This window comes from Anneissia japonica, unplaced genomic scaffold (assembly GCF_011630105.1).
Source record: "Anneissia japonica isolate Jap-2015-1 unplaced genomic scaffold, ASM1163010v1 scaffold3940_len624931_cov186, whole genome shotgun sequence".
Taxonomy (NCBI): Eukaryota; Metazoa; Echinodermata; class Crinoidea; order Comatulida; family Comatulidae; genus Anneissia; species Anneissia japonica.
Genome location: NW_022713530.1, coordinates 558877 through 577519, shown reverse-complemented (window position 1 = coordinate 577519; position 18643 = coordinate 558877). Strand labels below are relative to the sequence as shown.

Here is an 18643-nt window from a genome sequence, read left to right as displayed (position 1 = left end):
TGACCATATATAGGCACATCATGACCATATATAGGCACATCATGACCATATATAGGCACATCATGACTATATATAGGCACTGTCAAAATTCATGTCTGGACATGGTTTAGAAGAATAATAATAATATTTTATATTTTTTTGTTTTGTTTTTGGGTTTTTTTTTTTTATTTTAATTTATTTATTCCTTCCAACAGCAAGGAATCACCACTTACAATGGTAATAAAAATATAAATCTTTCTTTTGTTTTCATTAATCATATTTGCTACTTTGTAGACGACAGGATCTCCTACGAATTCCAGAACTTGCTGTAAATCCGCTAGGGGACAGGATCATACATGCTTTCTTTTCCGACAGTAAAGATGGAAATATCAACTTCAAAAATTTTATGAAAACATTGGCAATTTTTCGACCAATCAAGAAGAGTGATAGTGAGGCTGCTGTCAACAGTGTTGAAAGTAAACTTAAATGTAAGTGCTGTCATTTTTTTTTTTTGTATCATGGTTTCTTTAAACCTGATCCACTGTCAATATCATTAATTACAAACACAATCCCATCCTGCTTTAATATGTTTCCTAGTACAGGTAGTTAATTTCTGCTTCATGAGAAATAATAATACGTATAAATCATTTTTATTATTATTAGGCCACTTATTGTTAATAGGATTATAGGTCTCACTACCATTATTAGTTATTGATATATATTCAAACCTTTCAGCCTCTTTTGTCAACTTGATTTCATTTCATTTATTTCCTCCAAAAAACATTAAAATTGACAAACACAAGATAACAAAGCAAAAAACAACATGCCATACAGGATTGCCAAAAAGTGAACTGAATCACTGTCTAGTGCCTCTCCGATGCCAATGAGAACATAAATTAAATTAGCATAAAATATTCAAGTAAAATAGGCCAATCAATAAAATTTAAATTTAAATATATATATATATCAGTGAAATCGGTCAAAATACAATAAAATTTGAAAAAGAATTGCAGCAAAAAACAAAATAGAGAACTTGGTTGTCCACTCTGCCCCGAAGTTGAATTTTAACTTTAAATTCTATGTCTGTTAGGTCAGCTTTGTTAGCTTAGCCTTTTTCCCCCTTAGGTTTATTCAAATAAAATACATGAGCTTGGTGGGCTCCTATTGTATTTACAAGCTCCCTGGAGTTTCTTGGAGGTACATTTCATAATTTTAAATATCACTTGCATTTATTTTAAAATTCATATTTTTTATTATTATCTAATCCTTGCATTTCTTATTTGTTTATATGGAATTTATTGATGATGAATAGTAGAATTTGATTGATTAATTGTTTTCAATCTCCTCCGTTGACCAAGACTTTTCGGACCAAAAAAATAATTCATTTTATTTGCATACAGTACAATAATTAAAATGTTCCAAACATATATGAACAGTTTATAACTGGCCAAAATGTATGTTCAATGTATTAACATTATGGTGCTTCTTCACCGTCGTTTGTCAGAATTCCGCTAGCACCTTCACACAGTGATTTCCATCACCTTTTGTTAGCCATAATTTTTAAAATGTCTGTTTTAGTTCAGGTAGATAGATTGACTAATGTTGGTTAGCATCTTGGTTTGCCTCTACCTGGCAGTTTTTAAACTTTTCTCACTGTATTTTTTTATTTGCACAACATAAATCCAAATGTTAAGATTATTGAATTTATTAAGTATTTGCAAATACTAGTACAGTATTGTCTATTAAAGTATTAACCTTTATTTTTATAATTTTTTACTAATACACCTACCGGCTGTGCTGTTATTCATTGTTGAATTATAAACAACATGCAAATAAATTTCTATTTTCTAATAGTGTGTGCCTTTCTTTTAGTTGCATTTAGAATGTATGATCTTGACTCTGATGACAAGATAAGCAAAGAAGAGCTACTGGTCGTTCTTGAGATGATGGTGGGCAACAACATTACTGATGATCAATTAGGATTGATTGCCGACAGAACCATCAAAGAAGCCGACCAAGACAACCAGGGCCACATAACATTTGAAAATTTCTCAAAGGTTTGTATCAATTTTCATGTACTATTTATTGCATTGTTTTGAATACATAAAGTATTAATTATGGTAAAGTATTGTTCCTGAAATGATAAATATATATCCAATACATACATATGCTGTTACAAAATATTAAGCAGTGGGAAAACCAGAGGCATGTACCCCCATGCCCCTCCCTTTAGTTATGTATTATATTTTCCTATTGTATTCTCATGGAAGTAAATAAGGTCATGTTTATCTACGGTTGCCTCAAGGCACTTTATCTACGGTTGCCTCTCTCCACCCAGGAGTATAAGTGGGTACCTGGTAGGTTCCAACACAACCTGCGCTGATTACTAGCTGCAATTTATGGAATGATAATATAATTTCATTTACTAATTTAATTTGGTGTTTCAATGTGTTCCATATGTGTTTGATCCAATGACAGGGGTAGTAATGTGAAGCGCTTAGAAGGCCTTGTAAAGGCATGAAGCGCTATATAAGAACGACATATTATTATCATTATTATGTTTACACTTGTGGCAAAGGTAGGGCTTGCCTAAAGCTCTGTCCACATTATCAAATTTTATGTGACAAATAACTGTGATATTCCCATTTTTGGGTGTAATATGACATCATCATGCCCATATATGGGCACATCACACAAATTTGTCACATAAAATTTGACAGTGTGGACAAAATTTAAATGTAAATGCACAACATTCTGAGTAATAATCCATACTCTTTCATTTTTCTTGTACAAAATGCAGCAAAAATCAATACTGTCTACAGTATGTTTTTTTGTGTAATTTGCCAATACTGTCAGGTTATGGGTGCACTGATGCATTAAGTGCATGATTGTGAACTATTCAAGGGGTCTAGTGCTGCTGAAACATTTTGTATTTATATTTTATATGTTAATAGTTACAGACTAATTTTTTAGGGCCCAGACCTTTGTTTTGTGACTTGGTAATCTCAGATTATTTTTGTCTGAATAAATACAATTAAAATGAACCAAGTAAATATAATTGAAAGAAAACCCAATTATATCTATCTGGCAAAGATCTTAATAATAACAAGATAGCATTCTCCACGATTTCTGCACGTAAATCCTGTAACAACGTGGTGTAGAGTGACCTCTCACACTTACAGTTACTTTTTAACTTTGACATCTATGATATTTGTGCAAATTCTGTAACAACCATGGTAATAACTAGGACGACACGCCCTTTCTCAATTACAATTACTTTTTGTTGCTTTCTGGTTTTTCATTTTGTTACATGTAAAACCGCAGAGAAGGGTTCTTGTTATTATAAGATGTTTGCTATCTGGTTGATACGTTATTGTGTGTTCTATTTTTTGCAGGCTCTTGAAAGAAACGATCCAGGACAGATGATGAGTATAAGGTTTTTAAACTAAAGCAAGAAATCACAAAATGCCGTTGAACAAAAAGTAGCAGCACCTGTACTAATCTAAAGCCGTGTCCATACTATCAGATTTCATGTGACAAATAAATGTGATATGCCCATATTTGGGTGTAATATTTTTTTATTTATTTATTTAGGCACATGCACCAAGGATTGTCAACAAGGAACGTATCACTGTCCTACTTGTAGGTGACAATCCCTTTCAAAAAACAATTATACCTGTCTCTTATACACATCTAGATGTGTATAAGAGACAGAGTACAGTATATTGTAGCTTATAGCATACTACTGAGCTGGAGTACCACTGAGGTATGACTTCCCTATTGAAGCTGAAGACTGATGGTTTATTATTGCCTTTTCTTATAAGTTATAGTGGAATAACAAAGAGGGCCCTGCTATCTTTGGGTCCTTTATACCCAGAGAACCATGATGTAGACCCAAGTGTTGTATGGGCAACGTTTTAAGGCATATTTAATATTGTTGTACACATTCTTCTTATTAAGCTTCCCTGTTTTGGGGCCCATGGTCCTAGCAAAAAAATACTGATAATTAATATCCGGGAAGGGGAGGGGAGGGGATGAGGGTGGGGCTACGATCCAGAGCCCTGGGTTTAGTCAGTGAGAGTTTATAGCTGTAATGCCACTGCTTTTGTTTTAAAGGTCTAATATTCTGTTCAAGGGCAGCAAATATTTAGAATATCAATGATGAAGTTCCACAGTTTAAACCTTATGTAGTAGACTCTTTGTACATTGCCATAAGCCATGTCTTTTCTTGCAGCGTCTCTTTCTAGAAAGAAATTATATTTGCCTAAAGCTTTGTCCACATTATCAAATTTTATGTGACAAATAACTGTGATATTCCCATATTTTGGGTGTAATATGACATCATCATGCCCATATATGGGCACATCACACAAATTTCACATAAAATTTGACAGTGTGGACAAAATTTAAATGTAAATGCACAACATTCTGAGTAATAATCCATACTCTTTCATTTAGCTTCCATTTTTCTTGTACAAAATGCAGCAAAAATCAATACTGTCTACAGTATGTTTTCTTGTGTAATTTCCCAATACTGTCAGGCTATGCGTGCACTCATGCATTAAGTGCATGATTGTGAACTATTCAAGGGGCCTAGTGCTGCTGAAACATTTTGTATTTATATTTTATATGTTAATAGTTACAGACTAATTTTTAGGGCCCAGACCTTTGTTTTGTGCCTTTGTAATTTCAAATTATTTTTGTCTGAATAAATACAATTGAAATGAACCAAGTAAATATAATTGAATAAAACCTAATTATAACTATCTGGCAAAGATCTTAATAATAACAAGATAGCATTCTCCACCATTTCTGCACGTAAATCCTGTAACAACGTGGTGTAGAGTGACCTCTCACACTTACAGTTACTTTTTAACTTTGACATCTATAATCTTTGTGCAAATTCTGTAATAACCATGGTAATAACTAGGACGACACGCCCTTTCTCAATCACAATTACTTTTTGTTGCTTTCTGGTTTTTCATTTTGTTACACGTAAAACCGCAGAGAATGGTATCTTGTTATTATAAGATGTTTGCTATCTGGTTGATACGTTATTGTGTGTTCTATTTTTTGCAGGCTCTTGAAAGAAACGATCCAGGACAGATGATGAGTATAAGGTTTTTAAACTAAAGCAAGAAATCACAAAATGCCGTTGAACAAAAAGTAGCAGCACCTTATACTAATCTAAAGCCGTGTCCATACTATAAGATTTCATGTGACAAATAAATGTGATATGCCCATATTTGGGTGTAATATTTTTTTAATTTATTTATTTAGGCACATGCATCACTGTCCTACTTGTAGGTGACAATCCCTTTCACAAAACAATTATACACACACAATGCTTTATACACAAACTAAGTCTCAGTATGAGGTTTAGGGAGTGGATTTGTTTTGGTCGAGCCCATATGTACAGTGCCGTATCTAGAAGTGGGGTGGGGGCGCGAAGGTAAAGTGGAGGGTCGATGATTAGTTGAGGGGTGCTAATTCGCAAAATATGGTGATTTTAGGTGATTTTTAACTACTTGACTCTGATTTAGGGGGGGGCCGACTGGTAGGGGCGAATAATATGGGGGGGCGTGCGTTCCCCGCACCCTCCCCTAGATACACCACTGCATATGTAGGCGTGTCACAATCATTTTGTCACATTGATAGTGTGAACGGAGCTTAAGGCTTTACATGTCGTTGATAAGATTTTTGTTTTCTTAAATGTACAAAAAGGATAAAAAATAATTGACAAAAATATGGAGAATAAATGCAGTCAAAGAAAGCAACCGACTGCTAGGGGAAGATTTTTTTATACCTTGTAATTAGTGAACCTATAACCCTCTGATGTGGTAAGATCTTGAGATAGGGCCTGAGGGCACTCTCTACCTTTTACTCTGCACAATAACTATTATTCATCGATAACATTTTAGTTTCTCTCCTAGATGATTTCGGCAGTCACATTCTTCTGTCAAAAATCAAGTTTGCTAAACAAGGTAAAAATATATCTCTCCTAGCAAACAGCATTAAGTCTTATTAAATTGTGTCAAATATTTGAAGGAGTCCACAACAATTAATTTTCCAACTACTGATAAATTGATATTTTTTTATAAGTAATATATGATAGATTTTTCACTAATATATAGATATAGGATCACTTAATTTTATGTAAAAGTTGTGTATAATTAAAGATATTGGCTAGGAATAGATTTATATATTAAGAACTATATGCAAAAAAAATGCATTACTGTTGAAAAAGATTATATGTAAAATAAATGTTTAATAATGTTGTTGCAATTTAAGCAAGGTATGGAAAGAAAAATCTTCCATCTCTTCGAGATCATTGATTCTGAAACTTGTTTTAACCAGTGGTGGCTCCAGAAATTTGCTGACAAAGGTACAATTTCGACGGAGGGATGCGTACCAAAGGGAAGCCTAGTACCCCTGTGTGGGCCTCAGAGTAAAACCCCTGGTTGTAGTTCACGGGGTGAGATTTTTATGGTTTAGAATGGCCCAAAATTGTGCATTTAGACCACAATATTAAGGATTGGCAATTAAAATAACATTTGAATATGAAAATTAATATTTTTGGTCTGACAACATTTTCTTGTCATTCGACGACAGAGGTCCATTCTTGTCCAATGAGGAAAAGTTCCTCTCAGATCCCTTGCTGTTGCTGGGAGCTGCTGTCAACTCTATTCTTGATTGCACCATAGTTTTACATATTCATTGGTTTGGTCACTAATTCATACATTGGAATGTTTTGAAACATTTACAGTACAGTACTTTTATCACAGTGGCCATTATGATTTTTGGTTTTGATCATCTAGAGAACAATTAGTAGTAGTATGTATTCAATCCAATCTAAAAACGTCTTGTTAATACTATTTTTTTGAGCTAATGCTTCAGTAACAAAAAAAATATTTTGTCAAAAAACAAAAACATTTTTTTCTGGCCTAATTTAGTAACCATTAAATATACATTTGTTATATTAATAGATATTAGGATTTTTATCCACTGTACACATAAATAATGTTCTCGTGAATAAACTCATCTGAATTCAGATTGATTGGTTAATTTTAAATTATTGTACAAGTTGTATTGTTGATGTCTCACAGATGAAGAGCTTCTGATAAATTCAACAAAGTTTTGGGAAGTACAGATATACATGCACTACTTGAAGTGGCCAGTCTACTTTGTACATTGGTACCCCAACTACACCATTTAACACTTGTATGAAGACGCGAAAATATATATAAAAAACATTCTGAGATGATATATTTCATATTAATATTTATTAAGTTTGTTAAAGCATGGAACTACTGTATTATTAAATAAAATAATCACAATGTTCAAGAACATCCAGTGATTGTCCATTGCAACCAGTTTGGCGCACAATATGCAACTGTTCTACAGAATATTGAATGTCTAATATCTGTCGCTTGTAAAATAATGCCTTTAAAATTAAAATTATAACAATTCTGTAAGTGCTATCCTCTTGGAATCTTGTAAAATTTAAGTAAGCAAATAAACATTGGATTCCTGACTGCACAGGCAATAGTATAGCTATGGAGATACTGTGTGAAGAAACTCAACCGTATTGACCGGTTGATAGCATTGCTCAATAACAGGAGGTTTCACTTTTTATTAGGCATTCAGTCAAGTACAGTTAGTACGGTGTACAGTAAATTATTTCTGCAGTTTAGCTTCGTCTGCCATACAATGATTTTTCTTTGATATTTTTGAAATAAAAAAAAAATGCACCATTAATGCAAGTATGTGACAAAATAAAATAAATATTTTAAAAACATTCATTAGTTCTCATTAATCGCGTTTGTTTGAGCGATACTGTCTTTTACTTTTTTTTTGCTTCCGTTTAAATCCTTGACTTTCATCATTGTTATCACTGTCTTTATTTTCATTTTCAAAAGAGAGTTGAGCTTGTAAATTCTGCGCTTTTTCTCTTTCATGATGCGATACATCCCAGCTACATGACGGCTGGTCTTCACTATCAGACCCAGCACTGACACCACTTATAGTCTGCTGTTTTCCCGCAGTACCTGATGAACTATGTCCTTCATTTCCAGCACTGACATTATGATCTCTAGTTTCAGTTTTTTGACCATCAAGGTCATCTTGGTTCCTTACAAAAGCTATCCGTCTCCGTAGAGAGCGCACAGAATCTTGATGAGCTGTTGGAGCATTTTGTACCAGTGGTAATGTATTTTTTGTGACAGTTTCTTCTTCTTCATCGCTTGAAGCACTTCCAATTACAATCTTAACGGATGAAGTCTTTGTTGATTTCTTATGCATCTTATGTTTAAGAGCTTTCTTGCATGCAAGTCTTTGACGAAGACTTACTAATTTGTTACTATCAATTTGCTGATTTGTTTGTTTCATTCTTTTGCGCCGTCTATTTTTGCGATAAAGTTCTCGCTGTTTTGCGCAATAGCGTTCAAACAAACGCCTCCCTTCTTCATCTGTGTCTGTCAGATCACTATCGCTGCTGGAAGAGTCTGCAGCAGCTCTTTTTGTACCGTGATTGGAACCAGATGCTGTTAAAGAGTCAATTGTGCTAGGTTCCTGAGATTCGCCAGAAGCACCAACCTTTGGTTGTTGTCTTTCTGTGTTGCCATCAGTTGATTCTTGTTGTTGTCGTTCAAGTTGTAAAATGATAGTTGTGTCCGGTGATAAGCTATCAGAGTCTGATTGATTGTCAACATCAATCAATTGGAAGTCTGTGACTGACAGTAACATCTGATCAGTACTGACATAACTGTCAGAGGAGTCACTAAAGCCGCCATCAACTTCACGTTGAACTAATGAATCAAAGAATGCAATCATGCGAGGATCCTCTTCCATTGATTGGTTACTGTAATCATACGACAGAGCTGAACTGCTGTTCATCATCAGGTTCAGATATTCTCCACGATTGTACATAGGTCGGTCAACCTCCCATAAATCTTGGTCCCCACGTACATTACCTCGACTATCAGGTAAAGCAAATGGACTCCATAACTATTAAGAGAGAGAGTAAACAGATATTCAGAAGTAATGGTAATTACTATATCATGATATGAGTTGCAGTCATACAAAGGATTCCAATGATCTGTCCACACTACAAGAGTAATTGATTGATTAATTGGATGACAGAGTAACTGGTATGTTGTGTTCATTGGTCATCATTGATTTATTAAGTGATTGATGAGTCACTGGTTGATTACCTTCAGGGTTGAAATGACAGAGCAACCTTAGAGAATTATTTGAAATGGTGAGGGAAACATAATGCAAATATTAGTGGATACGACAAATATAAAGATAGATGTCAAGATTTTGTCAATTTACCTTTATAACTTTCTCCACACCTGATGAAGCGATCATGTGTGTGTGACGATTGAAACAAACCTGATTAACAATCGAGCGATGACCCTGCAAGACCATATGTGCCTCACCAACCCAGCCCTCTACAAGAAATAAACAAACACAAACTAGTAGAACTTGTCTAAATAAACATATTAAGGGTTGATTTCTCACCCGTTTTTTTTCTTGAAATGGTGCAAGATTTTAATACATACAGTTGTATATTATGAATGCATTGCAAATATTTAAAGAATTATCACACACTGTAAGACACACCTCCCTTACCCCACTGGGGAGAATGCACAATCTTACCTTCAACAGGACCTTCCGGTACTTGCCACACATACAAGTTAAAATCATCAGAGCCTGACACAACATACTGGAAAAAAGAACATTTCAAAATGCCAAAAGGCTCAAGATAATATCTATTAAGGTTTCAGTAGTTACCATATAATATCTGTGAATATATCAAAATTTCATAGTCTGAAAAGATACTGTTGCACCAATGAAACATCCTCCCTCCTTGAACCTTAATATTCCAGTGCATCTATCAAAACTAGCTTCATAGAAAAACTATAGTTTGAAGAGGTACTGTTGCACCAATGAAACATGCTCCATCCTTAAACCTTAAAATTATAGTGCATCTATCAAAAATAATCTTTATAGAAAAACTGAAAAAGTTTCTGTTGACCAATGTAATTCCAGTTTGGCCTAAATATTATACAGACCATCCATATTTTTTCTTTATACATCTTGAAAATGTAAAAATTCCCATCTTTTATTTGCTGTGTATGATGTTGTCTGTAGCCTTGTTTACATCAAAGTGTGCACACTAAACATTAATATACTGTACATAGCATGAATACCTGTGACAGGGTATGGGGACGGGTGTGAAGGTTTTGCCAGCGAGGTATAAGAAACATTATTACCTGATGCTTATCCCCTGCAAAGCAGCCAGTCTTCATGGTACAGGAATTGTAGTAGCCTGAGTGGTCGAACTGGTAAGTAGGAACAGCATTATGGAGATCGTAGAGTACTGGTGGTAATCGCCGTCGTAACCCCAGCAATCGTCTTCCAAGTTGGTCGAAGCAAACGCTCATGGCACTCTGTTGCGATACGCCACTATACCTTAACAATGAACTAAAAAATGAAAAGAATTTCAATCTTATTGTCTTCAAAATCTTCTTATATTAGTGAGGCAATAATGGTAGAATAAATTAATACACCAATCAGTCTGGCTAAATAAAAATCTCAACTATTTTCATAGGCGGGTTTATGGCTCTCCACGCATACTTTTTAACAAGGTATAAAAAATGTTGCCTCAAACCACTTTCTTTTTCACTTTAAGTTGTAACTGTCCTTTCTGGTAAATTATGGTTCTCTGAAAAAAAATTTCTGTATTAACTTAGATAATAAGGTTTTTTCATAATATTTTCATTGAATGTAAAAGGAAAAGGAACAAACTATAAACATGGATACACCATTGCCAACTTACGATCTTGGTTTCCGCACATCCCATAATGCCAACCCTTCTTTACAATTAGCCGTTGCCAGGAACCTTGATTCCATTGGGTGGTAGACCACAGCATGAAATGAAGTTGCATAGTTTGCTAATACAAATGGCTCTGAAAAAAAATAACATATAATAGTAATAATGATAATATTTACCCTCGCCCCCAGAAGGAGGGAAGAGGGCATTGCAATGAGCTCTGTCTGTCTGTGGTGTGTTTGTCCTTCCGGGAGCATAACTCGAAAAAAAAAAAACTACAGGACTGATTAACCTCAAACTTTCACACATTGACAATATTACATATATCTCGGTCCTCCCTGACTTTATATAGCTGGTAATATTACACCCCTATAATACAACAACCAGCAGATCGAGCGCATCAACTATATACAAAGATATGGCGCAACAGGGCGAGGGTTTGTAATCTCAGATTATCTTGTTTATGGTGAAAAGTACAGCTGCTGTAGCATGACATTCAAACCTTTGACCTCAAGGTTAAAAGCCTCAAACTTAACCATTTCGTCATTTTTTTCCTAAGCAGTTTTATTCTAATTTCAATTCTTATAGTTTATATAATACTTGTGTACTTGGACACTGCATTTCATCTATTGTTTTGTCTCTCTTATTCTAACTGTACCTGTTATTGGTAGGGTGTAACTGTTACCAAATTTCAATCTGTGCCAATACATTTAAAATTATATGTACCTGTGCCACATGCTTCCACAAGTTAGTATTAAAATTCAAACTACAAATTTCAATTAATGTTTGTGATTACGTTTGCATATCATGAACAAGGACCTGCGCATCATTACCGCCGGAGAAAATATTTTTATTTTGACTGTCAAATGCCAGTGAAAATATGTTTGAATGGTGTTCTCCTCTCAAAGTAACGGTCTTCAATTTCTTCTGAAGCTTGTTCCGGGAACTCTCCGGATGGTTGCTGAAATGAGCGCTGCCAACATTTGATATTGCATCTTGCATGTTCCAAAGTACAATCCGACGATCATCTCCACCTAGTAATGACAAGAGCCCATAATTAAGATGGTGTGTGATTTTTAAACCCATACAACACTATTAAATTGAGTCATAAACATTTCTTGGAAGTAAAAGTTAAGATTTAGAAACTTTTAAACACTACTTTAGTCTGTGTAAGAATTTAGAATGAACCCATTATATTCATTCTCATGCATTTGTTTAATAAGATTAAAATGTAGTGTATTGGAATTATTTGGTGTAAACACCTAGGATAACCCATGAAAGTTTGAAGACTCATTTCCAGTGGGGTCCATCTGGTGGTGATTGGGCAGTACACAGGGAGACAATCCCCTACTTTTTCCGAAGAGTGTTCTTTAACGTGCACATGGGCCATAATGCACACAGAACCAACGGCTTAAATGTCTCATCCAAAAGACGGTGCGCTATCGTAAATTGCATTTCAGCCCTCTAGCTGAAATACAAGGAGAGCAGCGATAAGAATTTAACCAGGGACCATGAGACCTCCACAGTTCAGCACACACACAGTGGCTACCACCAGTTTAGCCAACTGAGGTAAGCTGCTCTGTAAACATTATTATGGATTATTTAATAATAATAATAATAATTTAAATATTTATTAAGCGCACTTACACAGATGGTCTCATTTAGCATTGCCTTATTTTTTCAGTTCTTTACAAGTCAATCACCTTGTTTATTATCTCATAACTATTATGCCTTTGTGTTAACCAGCGCCGTAGAGCGAGATTTGTTAGGTTCGCTGTGTACATTCATAGCTTGGCATAGCAATGGAATATTCCATCGCGATATAAAAATCACCAGCCAAATATCGGAGGCACTATATCAAACCAGTATTGGTCTGGAGTAGGAAAATTCTGTGCAAATACAGTAAAAGTGATGACATCACCACTGAATTATAAATCACATTATTAATTATTATGCAATACCAGTGACAAGGTCAATAAAAAAATATAAATACACAAAATTTGTTTACGACCAGTTGGTTTACATATAAATATTTTCATCATCCAAATCAGAGTATCCAAATTCTGGAGACTTTAAGTGTGCTATATAGCTTTCAAATGTACATGAACTTCCTACTCTACTACTAGTACTAGCTTAGCACAACAAAGATATTGATATAATAACTCTAAGATCCAGTCTGGATCATCAACTTCTGGCAGATGTACGGACGGTTGAAAATACGTTACTGAATATATAATTCTAGTGTTTAAATACTAAACGAAAATTTATAAATACACGTTAAACCAATCAAATGATGGAAATTTCCAGGCCTACCAGAAGCAAGAAAATTTCCCCCTTTGTTGCTGAACTCTATAGCATTGATGCAGCCGAAATGCCCCATCAGGTTCTTCCTGAAAAGGCCTTCGCTGGATGCAAATCTCCGGCTTAGAAATTGACTGGTGAATTGTAAATCGTCTGTTATTTGCCGGTTTTGGTGGTATGACAAAACAGACATGGTTGTTTTCTTCTTTGCCCACTGCCTCTGGGCCATTTTAAAATATGTAGCTTCGACAAAATCTTAATAATAAAAATTATTTAGGCCTCAATTGTACGAAACCTACAATGCAACCATAACAATCATTCACGCCCCCAACGGCCAGCCTCACTACCACACCGCATGGTATGGCGCGCCGTTGTCGCATTTCCGATGATCTACACTGTTATTCAGTAATCAATACAATATATTGCATTCTGCGACCCATTCACTAGGCACATTTAGCATTTTTAAAAATTGATTTTTCATTATCACTCTATTAAAACATATTCAACCGGCCCGGGACTTATACACCTACAAAAAATCTCAAATGTAAGGGGACCCCTCCGAAAAACCACTCCCGCTTGGGCGGGCCTTCTCACCTCCCATTATCCACCCCAACACCCCACACCCCACTGCTAAATCCTAGATCCGCCACCGCTCCTTTATTACAGCGCATGCAGAAATCGCGGAGAACGCTATCTACTAATAATACCAAAGAATAAATATCTATATTCTTTGATAACTGCACAGTAATGTCCGAGATCTTTGGTTTGATAGAATCCATCATTATTAGAGGGCGGTATACCGCGGTAAACAACTGGCAACACCACCGACTTACCTAACTTTACAATCTGGGAAATTCCATTTTCCATTGATAAAAAATCTGATAAGAAAGTCAATGGATAAAAATACAGAGAAGTCAAAGTCAGTCAAGCTGGTCTAAATCAGTGAGTTGCAAAACAAACATAAAATAATAATAATTTATCTTATATCAAAGAATCCTTAAATTTTGAATATAATGCAGTAGGCCTAATTTTGGTGGACTTGCAGTGTAGTAGTGTAGCCAGCTGTCAGAGCAGGAAGACATTTTTATTATGGTGTCACTCTGTGGGTGTAGCTGTAGCAGGTGTGTTGTTTGTGGCAAATAAACTTTTTACCGCTACTACTACTAGTATAGCTGAATCTAATAAAATGATTCACCAATTTTAGTTTGTTACTCACATCTTTTCGTATGCAAATTTAGTTTAAATATGCAAATTAGGGGGTCATTCCATGTCAGATCACCCAATAAAAGAGAGATTTACACCTTACCATCTCAGATTTTGACCAAATTTGATTTGTAGGTTTATTTGGGTAGGAAAAAGCGAAATTTTAATTTTTTTCAAAATCGGACCAACGAATCAAAAGTTATGGCCGATCAAAACTTGCTGAAAATGGCAAAATTATGCATGACCGCCATTTTTCAATATGCAAATAAATCTAAATGTTGGTCCGATTAAAGGAGATTGGACAAGGATTCCAAATCTGTTATTAGAATTGCAGTACAATGAATTTAAATTCAATTTTGCATTTTACCTTTATTTTGACCTTTGACCTTGTGGAACAAAAATTATGATGTAAAAATCCTGTATTTTGGGATTTTAGAAATGTTCTATAAAAAGATAGTAAAAGCTAAGATATTTTTTGCCCCAGTTTAAATTTTAATGTAATAAACCGTTAAATATAGCAGGTTTTAAGAAATATTGTGATAGATACAACCAGTAGTGGGCTATAAATGGGTGATGTATCAAATACCAAATGTACAGGTCTTAAAAATAAAGCAGTCCATTGTTCTGAGCATTTTGACACCTTTTTTAAGAAAGCATGTTGGAAAATAGTACAGTGCGGGCCAAAAAATGAAATTGAGGGGCTGGGGGAAAAAATTACCCCTCTTCGTGAAATGTCATAACTTTTTTATCTGAAGTAATATTATGGTCTACCGGTATATATGTTTTTTAGGGCCAAGGAATTGATTAGTGGTGTAAAAAAATACTCACAAATTCAAGTATAGTGGTCAAATTTTAAATTTTATTAATTTCTTTTTACGTTATGATTTAGATTACAAAATATGCACTGTAGCATAACAAAAATAGGTACAGTCAAATTTTTTTTCTTTCAGTAATCATTGTAGCAATGACCACTTCCACCCTTGAGTTGCCAGGAACACTCAGAAAGATTTTATCATAGTCCTATAATACTAAGGCATAACAAAATTTGATTAAAAAGATACAGACATTAGATGCATCAGAAAAACAAAATTAGGGCATATAAGCATTATAGATATTTCATTTCAAGCATTTATTCTTGTCTCTAAAGAGGTTCTCACTGGAAATTGTGTAATCAAACATATCATTTTTTAATTTTTTTTACACTAGATTTATATGGGTGACCCTTGTAATATTCAACCAACTTCCATACAATTGCATATATCAAGTAATGGAAAAAAACATATCTTAGCTTTTTATATATGTTATAGCCATCACTTTTCACATGGTCAAATCACGGTCAAATAGAGGTCAAAAGGTCATTTAGTATTAACCTCATCCTATTTGGAATCCTCAGAGCATCTCCTTTTCAATGATATTTACTATTTCAAAATCGGCCTAGTAGTTTTCATGTTATGACTGTTAAAAAATAAGCGGATTTATCTGGAAGTTTGAAGCATGCAGTCACCAATTTTGCACCCACAGTCCCTGTAAATTACCTTAAATATGCATATTACTGGCAAAAGTATGGGTTCCCATATCTTGACAACCATTGGTGGTAAAGATCAATCCTTTTTTCGTATTCAAAACCCTGCATTAGAAAGCTGCTTTTTAATTTGTTTTTGTCTGGAATCTACAGTTTAAAGCATGCTGAATCGAATAAACTTTGTCACCAATATTGTTCACACCCCATATGCGAATCAGTTTATACACGCAAATTAGAGGTGAATATCTAAGGTTTCCCTATCTTAGCAGCGATTGGTCGTAGAGAAATGCCTCTTTTTTATTTGTTTTGGTCTGGAATTTATAGTTTAAAGCATGTTGAACTGAATAAACTTTGTCCCAAATGTGTTAACGCTCCTGTTAATATGTAAATTAGCTTAAACATGCAAATTTGGTGTGGAAATATAGGTTTATATATCTTAACAACAATTGTCTTAAAGAATCCATTTTCCATCCATGTTCAGAATATGCATGTCACTATTTACTCTAATGAAATTTTGTGAAAAAAATAATCAAAAATACCATTTTATACCTTTCTAAATTTGCAAATTAGGTATGAAAATAAAAGGTTCATATATCTTGGCATCCACAGGTAATAGAAAGTTGCATTTTGTAATAAAATATTTACAATATGTGTGTTTGTTATGTACTCTAATAGTTTTCTAATTAGCAAATTCTTTATATTCTAAATCTATCAAATGTTGCATTAAAGTAAAAGAATATTTTGGATGGCCTATTTCATTTTTCTGGCTAAACCCCTGTAATACGGTCAGAAATATGGCATTTCAGGTCAAAACAAGTTCCATTAAATTTATATAGAAACATGCATGTTCTGTTATCTATTGCTTCATGAAACTTAACAGTCTAATTGCAGTTGGTCTCCTCTTGCAATTAAAGGATTCTGTGCTGCTGCACCCACAGCCTCTGGAATGATCTCCCACATGATATCTGACACTCTACATCTATCATGCAATTCAAATATTAACCTGCATCATCATCATCATAAATCTTATAGCTTTATTTAACCACACTCAAATTTATGTTTTTCAGCGTGCTGATTCCTGCAAAATTCTTCACTTTAATACAGGGGTGGGCATAAAAATCGGTCGGTCGTGGGCATAAAAATCGCTGTCGGGCTGCCGAGCCACACTTTTTGCTTTTTGCATTTTGTGCTGTATACATGAATAACCTTTAGACCTGCTATTCCTTTTAAGAATTTCCATAACAATTTTTAAATTATGCATAATGTTAAATAATAAAATATGTGGCAAAGACAAGCCAAAAGCTGTAACTTTATAAAAAAAAATGTTGGTTTTTAAAACTTTTTCACCATTTTATAACTTTCATTTGACTGTCTAATACTGTATTAATTTTTTTCTTCTTTCTTTACCACAAAAACAGCTTATATTAATTATAAAATATTTATTTTAAAAAAATGTTAATAGAAAAGTTCTATATTTCACAGCATAAACCATAGAAAACTGTATATTGTCATGGCAGACATAACAGGTAAAGAACTCATAAAGCAAGATGTAGCAGAAGGAAACCATGATTCAATGAATGAGTCACATGATGAGTATAACCAAGAAGTCCCTATAAAGACTATGTCTGAGACTAGTTCTTCAAAGATATCAGAGGACAGAGTTGACGATGACAGCAGTACACTTTTTTACTTCAATGATTATAGAGATGGTGGAGTAAGATGCTCTGGATTGCATTCTGCACTGCTGTTGCAAACATCAATCTCAACAACAGATAGTGTGGTTGATACATGCCATCAACAGGAGGCCAATGCTTCAAATCTGCAGGAAGATGCTTCTGGTGATCACAGCAAAAATTCAGATATAGCTGAGGTAGAGTTGTTTACTCCTCAATCTGATGTCAATAATGCTGATTCTAGAGTATCTCAAGAAAAAACACAAGAAGCCGATGTCCATTCAATTGAAGAAAGAAGTAAAGAAGGAAGAGAAGACATCATTGAGAAGACATCATTTTATCCTGGATCTGAAAATGAAGAAAAATGCAATGCTAGTTTGGTAAACTGTATTGAAGATTCAGATGTCCATTCACTTAAAAAAAGAGAAAATGAAAGTGTAGACACCATTAAGTCTTCAATTCCAGGTCATCTTTTATTTGAAAATAATGAAAATCCCAATCATGTTGCAGTGGAAAATAATGGAGAAACGAATATACTATCACAAAACAAGGAAGAGGTTGATGAGTATAAATTTGATGAATTGAAGATAGACAAGGTTCCGAGGAAGGCATCGAGTAAGGTTAATCCTCTAGATACTGGAGTAAGATTTACAGGTGGAATTCAATGCTTCGATTGGTTTCATGGACAACCAAACAAAGATGAGAATAAGGATTTGGCATTTGAATTGTGTAAAAAACATGGCCGTCCACAATCACTTTTTTGTATTGTGTGCGAACTTTCCTTATGTGACTCATTTGCATGTAGGTCTACTCATTTTGAGCATGCTGTGGAAGAAAAAGATGATATTTCTAACTCAGTAATGGTAAGTACACTTAATACATACAAGTTCTGTTGCTGGTATAAATTCATCAACATGTTTTCTTCTGTGTTTGCCAGATCTGACAGTACTTCTGACAATTCTGTCTCCAATTTCTCCTTCATTTCTAACATATGTAAAGACAATTTTCTTGTCCTTATTTTCAATTAAACAATAACTTAAATATGCAAAGTACTGGTAGGTATTTAAAATATTTAACTTTTCACAAAGATATTACTATTGTCTTCTTATCAGGAAAAGTTGAAGACTA

General features: G+C 34.3%; 4 protein-coding genes across 4 annotated transcripts in view; 2 read left to right on the top strand and 2 right to left on the bottom strand.

Annotated features, from left to right (window-relative positions):
* LOC117108458 (calcineurin B homologous protein 1-like) overlaps positions 1-5408 on the top strand; it is a 10497-nt gene extending 5089 nt beyond the window's left edge. Inside the window, exons 4-6 of the mRNA XM_033250470.1 lie at positions 1852-2036; positions 3375-3625; positions 5287-5408. Coding sequence (XP_033106361.1) covers positions 1852-2036; positions 3375-3428 — 239 coding nt within the window. The 3' untranslated portion in view covers positions 3429-3625; positions 5287-5408. The remainder of the gene's footprint in view (positions 1-1851; positions 2037-3374; positions 3626-5286) is intronic.
* Positions 5409-6708: 1300 nt separating this feature from the next.
* Positions 6709-10952, bottom strand: LOC117108456 (DDB1- and CUL4-associated factor 5-like; the record flags this gene model as incomplete). Its single annotated transcript, XM_033250468.1, is given in 5 exon segments — positions 6709-8985; positions 9313-9431; positions 9640-9706; positions 10257-10467; positions 10823-10952. Coding segments are annotated over 5 exon segments (1721 nt in total), but the record flags the coding sequence as incomplete, so codon positions are not given.
* Positions 10953-11578: 626 nt separating this feature from the next.
* Positions 11579-13600, bottom strand: LOC117108457 (DDB1- and CUL4-associated factor 5-like). The gene is made up of 2 exons (XM_033250469.1): positions 13130-13600; positions 11579-11850 (listed from the first exon to the last, which is right to left on the bottom strand). Exons 1-2 carry the CDS (start codon positions 13344-13346, stop codon positions 11609-11611), a joined length of 459 nt encoding a protein of 152 aa, XP_033106360.1. The 5' UTR covers positions 13347-13600; the 3' UTR covers positions 11579-11608.
* A 335-nt stretch (positions 13601-13935) lies between these two features.
* LOC117108477 overlaps positions 13936-18643 on the top strand; it is a gene marked incomplete in the record, with an annotated part of 13441 nt that continues 8733 nt past the window's right edge. Inside the window, 3 exon segments of the mRNA XM_033250491.1 lie at positions 13936-14059; positions 17325-18378; positions 18628-18643. Coding sequence (XP_033106382.1) covers positions 17353-18378; positions 18628-18643 — 1042 coding nt within the window.

Coding starts and splice junctions, on each gene's coding strand:
- LOC117108457 (XM_033250469.1), bottom strand. CDS start 13,346: ATGGCCCAGAGGCAGTGGGCAAAGAAGAAAACAACCATGTCTGTTTTG. Junction 11,851..13,129: donor GGGAAATTTTCTTGCTTCTG/GTAGGCCTGGAA, acceptor TGTCATTACTAG/GTGGAGATGATCGTCGGATT.